At 41.2% G+C, this 8,218-nt stretch overlaps 1 protein-coding gene across 1 annotated transcript in view; it reads left to right on the forward strand.

The window, feature by feature from the left end:
* The window catches only part of dpp10 (dipeptidyl peptidase like 10), a 114,267-nt gene that overhangs the window by 69,357 nt on the left and 36,692 nt on the right, over nucleotides 1-8,218 (forward strand). Inside the window, exons 5-6 of the mRNA XM_008298324.1 lie at nucleotides 3,792-3,844; nucleotides 6,825-6,906. Coding sequence (XP_008296546.1) covers nucleotides 3,792-3,844; nucleotides 6,825-6,906 — 135 coding nt within the window. The remainder of the gene's footprint in view (nucleotides 1-3,791; nucleotides 3,845-6,824; nucleotides 6,907-8,218) is intronic.

The following is an 8,218-nucleotide window of genomic DNA, read 5'->3' on the forward strand; positions in this document are numbered from 1 at the left end:
CCACCACTCCTTTACTTGTGGCTTCACATTGGGTTCAAACACTTGATATACAACATGCTCACAGGTTAGTGGGACATTTTTGCCCAATGATGCCGAAAAAACAACAAAAAATCCTCATTACTGCCTATCTCAACTTTAGGTAAGAGTTATATATTCCTAAAGATGTCAGACCTTATCAAGTAACCCCTAAAAGACAAAAAACTTTGGAAGCATTTTTTTCATTGTTGGTGAAAAGAATGTGGAGCTCACAGTGATTCAACATGTGCTTCTGTGTTCACCAATTACACAGCAAGGTGTGAATCACGAGGCTTTGTGCTTTGAAACAATGTGTTGTCAGATTTGACTGGCCAATGCCATTCAGATACAGCAGCAGCACTGTGTCTGCCCATTAAGGTGTTCAGACTGACCACTTGTCTTAAACACACTTGTAAAATATTGTAAATGCAGGTATCCCATACCTTGACTGCACTTCCTCCTGCTTAAAAAAATAGCAGCATGTATCCATATGCAAGCTCAGCTTCGCTTTAGATGGGGAAATCTGATGGGGGAAAAAAATCTCCTAGCAACACAGAGGTTGTTTGTTCACATAATATGAATATACACCACAGAAGAAAAATATAGCACCACATCAACAACCTCCCCTTGGTTCCATCTAAGCACAAAAACTATTCTGTTTAATGAAAGTATGTGATTTTGGTTCAAAAATAAAAACCAGGACCATCATAGTTACAGCAACAAACACGACTGTCGGTTTGAAATAAGAAATGAACCACAGTTGTTGTCAAGGTCCGGTGTTTTGTCAACCCATTCATCCACCCCGACCTCCTCCATGGCCTTGTTACTCTACAGCCATGCCTTTGCTTTGCTTCAGATATGAGATCACAAACTGTGTGGGCTACAAGTCAACAATAGAGATGAATATGCCAGAATCTCAGCATGTATTTTTACCTCAGTATTTTTCTTCACAAAGTATATGTGCGGTATCCTGGAAAAATAATTTTGATAGGCAGCAACCAAATCCTCCAAGACACTGAGGAAGTCAAGTCATGTTCTTGCCATTGTGTGCTGGAGAGCAAGCATGCCAGCAGGCATAACACACTTTCAAAGAAGAAGAAAAAAACAGAAAAAAATGTTGGCTCTTGTTGGGCTGAAAAGCCTGAAGGAATGGGCCAAAAATGAAGTCCATCTTGGACAACGCCTTCCAAAATGATGTAGAGCACTTGTAGCCTCTGGCTCAGCCCCTCGAGTCATACCAGGGAGCACTCAAACCTCTCGTTTGTGCTGTTGGAGTGTGCAGTACTTCTCGCTATGACATCCATAGTAAGAAATGAAAAGAGGCTGATGACTGTTTCTCGGGTCTGTTGTCTCTTTTTCAAGTTGCGGGGCAGGTTAAATGTGAGAAGATGCTCAAAAGCTTGTAGACATGCCTGTGCACATTTTTGCTGATGTGCAGCCTGCATGTCAGTAAGTTCAGGTCTGTCACTGAGGAGTATTATTTATCTGCGTAATTATCATTAATGAGAGCTCCACTGGATTCCTCCTCGATGACGAACAAATCACTGTAAACGGCTCCAGTTGTCAACATCTGTGCCATGCAATGTTAGTGGATGAATTCAACAATAAAACATGTACAGCTCCTGACTTAAACAACACTCTGCTATGGATAATTCTCCCTTCTTGCTGGTCTTTTGCATGCTGTGCGGTCTTCATGGCTGTGTCGGTGCACAGCATAATGCAGGGAACACGAGCCAGATCAACTCTTGTCCCAGCTTGGGAGGCCTTTCATGTTGATTCGTCAATGCTGATTTAGTTAGAGCCCCAGTCATTTAGCTCCTGCACAAATCCATAACCTTTACGCATAATTCAAATCATTAGTGTCGCCTACGTGGTTCAATCTGCTGTCTTTACTACTTGTTGTTTTCTTTCTATCGTTTGTTCTGGAGCTTATTATCCGTTAGAACAGTGGTTCTCAAACTGGGAGTCCCAAGATGATTTCAGGTGGTCGCCAGATCATTGTAAAAAATAAATAAATAAAGCCTATCAATACTATAAATCCATTTGTATTAGGGCTGTCAAAATTAAAAGTGTATACTTCTTCCTACTCCTTTTTCGGACTATTATGATTTGATCATGCTATATTATTTTTCCTTTTTTGCTCTTTTTAAAATTATTTTCTTTTGTTTTTATTTATTTTTTCCCTTTCGTTTGTTTGACATAAATTCAATTCATTCATTCATTAAACAGAAAATTACCTTGTTAATGTAAAGAGATGAATCCTTGGAATGAACACATTAATTTTTAATGCATGAACAACAAAGTTATTACTCATGATATATTAAAAATTCAAACTGGGAGGTCACGAACACAAACTTCTGTTATCTTGGGGGGTCGTGGCTCAAAATGTTTGAGAACCACTGCCTTAGAGACATGATGTTTTGGACACTATTGTGTGTAGGTACCCGTGAGAGTGCCATTTCCTGTTTAACTAGAACAGCATCCCTGTACAGAACCATTGTCAGCTGGTCCAATATTCTGAAGTATTACATTAACACTGGAGGATTCTGCTGCTCACCGTTAATTGTGTGGATGCTTGATGGCAACATTCAGTGCCAATGCACAAAGCTGAGTGCCATTCTTCTAGTGATCAGGATAGTAAAGGAGTGGAGGCTGGAGGACGGTTGTGTAACGCAGGAAAGTCGTGCTCTTGTACTGTGTCAGTAGTTCTTTTTGTTGTTGTAACACAATCACTCCATAACCTTAATCATACCTGAGCCAGAGTTTACTTACCCTGATGACAAACTTTCCGTGGCAGCCTTGCTCTTCATTGGTGAACATAATGACATGTATTATCCACAGTAGCACAGCTTTGTTTTTGTACCAGAAGTGACATTTTTAAACCTGTTTTTCATTCATACTTTCAGTGGTATGGAAAAGCCACAAAAACAAGATGAGGCAAAATCACTTCACTCACAAATAAGCTGTATTGTGGCTTTATTTCTTACATTTTTCTGCAGAATTGGTGTGTATAGAAATGCTGCTTTGCAACCTTGAACTGACGGATAATAATATTTCAAGTGTGTATCAGCAAAGAATGCATCCATTTATGCATTTTTTTTAATCCAAGGAACAATAAAATTGGGTAAAATGGGAAAAAAAAAAAGAAGTCAAAACTGGATCCATTCATTCATTCGCTCATCCATCAGCCATAGAAATGCCATAATGCTGCATCCACTATCAGTCAAGTGTGTCTCTGTTCTGTACTAATTTTTACATTAGTACAGAATCTTATGTCAGAGCTGCTTCTTGTAATTCCTCCGCTTTGTGTCCGGGCTGAATACACGAGTGTCATTTTCATGATGGAATGCAAAAATCTGGCCTGTTTCTGTCCCTGATCGCCAACCGCGGTCAGAGGTCTATTATCATGTCAGACACAGCTTCTCCAGGGGAGGGTTCAGACAGCTTTACATGCACCCCTCTGTCACTTTGAATGTCTCTCTCTCTCTCTCTCTCTCTCTCCCTCCTGAGCTTTCAGCACAGAGGCACTCGGCGATGATGGGTTTCTCAGATGGAATTAAAATGTCTCGTCCCACAGCTGTCACCCATGCAAATTGCATTGTCTACAGATTCTATCACTGAGAACAGCCAGCAGTCTGTTTTGTTTGATGCCTTCCTCCTTTTCATTTTTTTTAAACGTCCTGATATCATTATCTGTGACACTGCTGCTTTTCTCTTTAACGTTTCAGACAGTCATCTTTTAATCTCTCCTGCTATCTGTCTTTATTTTTCTGCAGGTTTACCGGCACTCCTACATGGCCTCCTACAGCATCTACAATATTCACACGCGGTAAGTGTTCGTCAGCAGTTGCTGCAAGGCAGCCTGTGCAGCACAAACACCTGTCAGCAGTAAGAAACCAAAAAAAAGCCCCCCATGGTTTGCAAACAGCAGAAATGCCTGTAAAAGCTAAGTACGATAAATACAGTACGTTATCATCAGTTTACATGTTGTGACATGCATGAAAGAGGAGGCAGATGCTTCTTACATTGTCGGCCCTACTCCAGATGCTGTGTGACTTGGAATAACGCACAGGCCAGACGCCGGTTGCAGCTGAAGGGCACCACATGTTAAGGGCAACTGGCTTGACAAGAGTTTAATAAATATTTTAAATTTGACAGTGTGCAGCATGGTGACATCCTATTGGAGACTTTTCTGCACATCTTCTATAAGCATAGATGGAAAGGTTCTGAAGGACACTGGCCCATGTCCAGTCTTTGAGCAGTGTGGACAGTCCAAAACGTTTTAGTTACTGCGTCTTCACCTGAGTCAAAAATCATCCAGACATGAAGCAAATGCAAAGTTAGCTTCAGTTGTGTTTACAATTATATTTATTATTATATTTTGGGAGGTGGCTCGGTGGTCAGCACAGTTGCTTCGCAGCTAGAAGGTCGCCGGTTCACGTCCAGGTGAGGACACCCGGGATCTTTCTGTGTGGAGTTTGCATGTTCTCCCTGTGCAGCGTGGGTTCTCTCCGGGTTCTCCGACTTCCTCCCACACAGTCCAAAAACATGTTGAGGTTAATTGGTGATTCGAAATTGTCCATAGGTGTGAATGTGAGTGTGCTTGGTTGTCTGTCTCTAAGTGTAGCCCTGTGATAGACTGGTGACCTGTCCAGGGTGTCCCCTGTCTTCACCCTGAGTCAGCTGGGATAGATGACCCTACTGACCCCTCGACCCTAGTGAGGATTAAGCAGTATATAGATGGATGGATGGATTATATTTTGACTACTGGACCCAAAGCAGGAGTTGCCATAGCCAGTATCTACACAGAGACTCTCCTCCCATTAAAAAAAAGAACTCATGGGTTGCTTGTGCAAGTACCTTGTTACAACCCTTAAGCTGTTTGAGTCTGTGCAGGGAGGAGGTTGGACAGGTGGGTCTATAAAACACTGGACTTTAACATGGAAGCCCACGATTCCTTTCTTGTTCCAAACCTTTATTTTAAGCACCACTCTTTGATGACCTTGTTGTATCACTGCAACCAAACAAAGGTCCACTTCTCATGTACATCTTCAAAACAAAAGTCAGTGTTTTTGGTAACTATCACCACACTCTGTATAAAATCCACGACAATGATGGTTCTCTAAGTTGACCCAAACCCTGATCTCTTTACCCTTCCAAGCTGGTTTCAGAAGCAACCCCAAGATGACAAACATCTGTGATATATTTCCCTGCTGCTGGTATAGGGTCGCTGCTTTGGGAGACACTCGTAGATTGTACAAGGAATAGAAATAAACAACCTATACGGTTGTATATTGTGCAAGAAACAACTCATTGAACCTGAAAAAAGTTGCAAACATTTGTAGTTTTTGCCATCAATTGGAGAAAACATGGTTAATCCAGACAGACTGATTTAAGGGCTCAGCTGTGTTAAGAGTAGAAATCCATTGTGCAGTGAGTTGACTACATCAAGGATAGATTTGTTTCTGTTCCCCAGAACTTTAATGACACCACAGAGCCCTAGAATGGTTTATCACGATCCTTGTTTTGTGGGTGTTCAAACTGTATTTGAACCCTACAGTCTGTCGCCTCCTGCTGCTTTTCAGGTGGATCTTTAAAATTGCTGCCCAATGTCTGTCCAGAGCACTGATCCAGGACACATCCGGCCTGTCCCATCAGTCACACCCATGAGCAGGATTCCCACTACTAATCAGAAAGAGATTAAAACTTTTGTGTGGCTGACGGGATTAGCCTTTTTCAAACACGAGTGTTATTTTAGGAAGCTTTGTGATAGATTCCTCAGATATTATGCCATTTTGGAGCACCACGTTGGATTTTTCTTTTAATCTCTGTCATGCGGGTGCTGATATGAGGCAAATGGCTCCGTGGCCAATTTGTGCTCATTTGAATTTGCACCTCATTGTCAGCTGGAACAAGAGAAGCTGTCACGTAGCCTGTGTTCGAACAAACTGCCCTAGAAAAGTGTTTTTCAACATTTGTTTTACGTCTTTGGAGCCATTTTGAGAAAGTCACAGAGTGGTAGACTTGGCTGTCCAGATGGCTAAAATGGAGGTTCTACTGAGTCCTACTATGACAAATGTTGTTTTTCACAATATTCATGTTCACTTTGTTTTGATACACTGTTGGCCATAAAGTTGGAATAAAATGTTGTTTTTTTTTTTGTTGTTGTTGTTTTTACCTCTTCCCATTAAATAATTGTGACAATGCAATTTATTCTTGATAGATAAAGTGTATATCTTCTCAAAACTTTATTGATATCACAGTATACATACTATATATATCACGGTAAAAATTAAACCACAATTAACTGTGTATTCAGACTTAAACAAAATAGCGGGTAGATTGGGGGGGATTAAAGTTTTTGTTTCAACCTTTCAACCTTGGCCAGTTTAACAGGAAACACATATTCGAGGAGATTTCCTGCATTAGAATGTCCAATATTACTCTTTCAAATGTCACTAATATTGAGTATGGCCACCCCTGACATGGATCAATGCATTAAGACATGGTGGCATACTGTCCACCAGCTTGGTGGTGGAGTCAATGTTCAGGGCGTCCCACTCTTTGGTCAGATCCAAAAGTCAAAATTGGTTTCACCTGGTAACTGGGACTCAGTGTGTAATCACTGCAGTATTAGAAGTGATTACTGATGAGTATAAATAGAAATAACAAGAGGAATGTGCCTCAAAACAAACAGTATTCAAACTTTATGGGCAACAGTGTAGTTGTGTAGTTGGGAATGCAGCTTACCGACCACCACCTTAACCCACCAACGGGTGTTTCATGAGCCTTATTGTCTTTTGTTCCAGGGAGGTTTGGGAGCTGGACCCCCCTGAGGTGGTGAACTCGGTTCTGCAGTACGCTGCCTGGGGAGTGCAGGGCCAACAACTGGTGAGAACACATGAGAGAAGCATTTCACATCCTCAACTGCACTACACCACTTTAACAGTAGTTTTATTGGCTTTCCGGTTTAGTGAAGATTAAGACATTCAGTTCCACACAAACAGGCTGAAGGTAGCAGCACATAAGTAACGGTAAAAGCATGTTCTTTTCAATGGTGAAAGCTTTTCACTGACATTTCATTGGCGATTACTGTACAACCCTGGAATGTGAACACACAAAATAAGCAGCAAATAGATATAAGATATGTTTTGGGGCCTTTGGTAAAGCAGGACATGGAATCATGTGTTCCTCTATCTGGTGTAGCCTTCAACTCCAGTGTTTTTGTCGCTGAGACGGCCAATAAACAGCCAATTCAGAATATCTACGGCCTAAATAAAGTGCTGTATATTGAAGGCCTTGCTATTGTGGAGCCTGCAGAATAGGAATGTATCTTCAGCTCCAGGCCCGTGGATGACATTGTGCTACATGTACACAGATACCAGATGTCATGGCACTTCTCAACACGCTTGGAGCTCTGTTTGTGTTTCTGTACGAGACACACCTGTCAAAAAAAAATAAAAAAAAGAAAAGTTTATCTTTTCCGCTGTGCTCGTAATTTAGAATTTCCCCGTCTATTCGTAATGTGCTCAGGTTCACATTTTCGAGGAACCCTAATTAAATGCTAATTTTCCTCCATCATACCTTTTTTTTCTTTTTTATCTATCTGCAGCAGACAGATGGGGAGGCTGTTTTGTTGACAGCTAAAAGGCTTAAAAAGCATAGTAGAGCCGCTATGTCCATGTTTGCAAATTTCAGCGAGGAATATTTGCGCATAAATCAAATGCGACTCCATTAGGAAGTCATTACGCCGATAAGGAGGTGAGAGCCAGACAGATGTGAAGGTTCTCTCGCTCTCGAGTGGCGTACGCAGCATCATTAGCCGAAAGTGCATCTTTGGAAACAATGACATACATGTGTTTTGCTGTAACAGGATGTAAGTGAGCCTCATAGCAATTCTTTGGGAATTTGCGTATTCTCATTAGGAGGATGCCTGAGAGTTATGAATAGAATATGAATTAGGGGGTGTCCATTCATCACCACACAGTCTTAAGGAGGGCATTGGACGCACACAGTGACACCAAATAACAGCATAATGACTTTTCACAGTTTACGAAGTTGTAATTCAGCGCTCTTTGACGTGCTCTAATGCCGTTTGTTGATTTAAAGGATAATTTAACATGGTGAATGATGATACCTTCTTCGAAATGATGACTAGTTCGTAATTCTTGCAAGTTCCAGCATGATTCTTTCTAATTTGCAG

This window comes from Stegastes partitus, unplaced genomic scaffold (assembly GCF_000690725.1).
Source record: "Stegastes partitus isolate 25-593 unplaced genomic scaffold, Stegastes_partitus-1.0.2 Scaffold1305, whole genome shotgun sequence".
Lineage (NCBI taxonomy): Eukaryota > Metazoa > Chordata > Actinopteri > Pomacentridae > Stegastes > Stegastes partitus.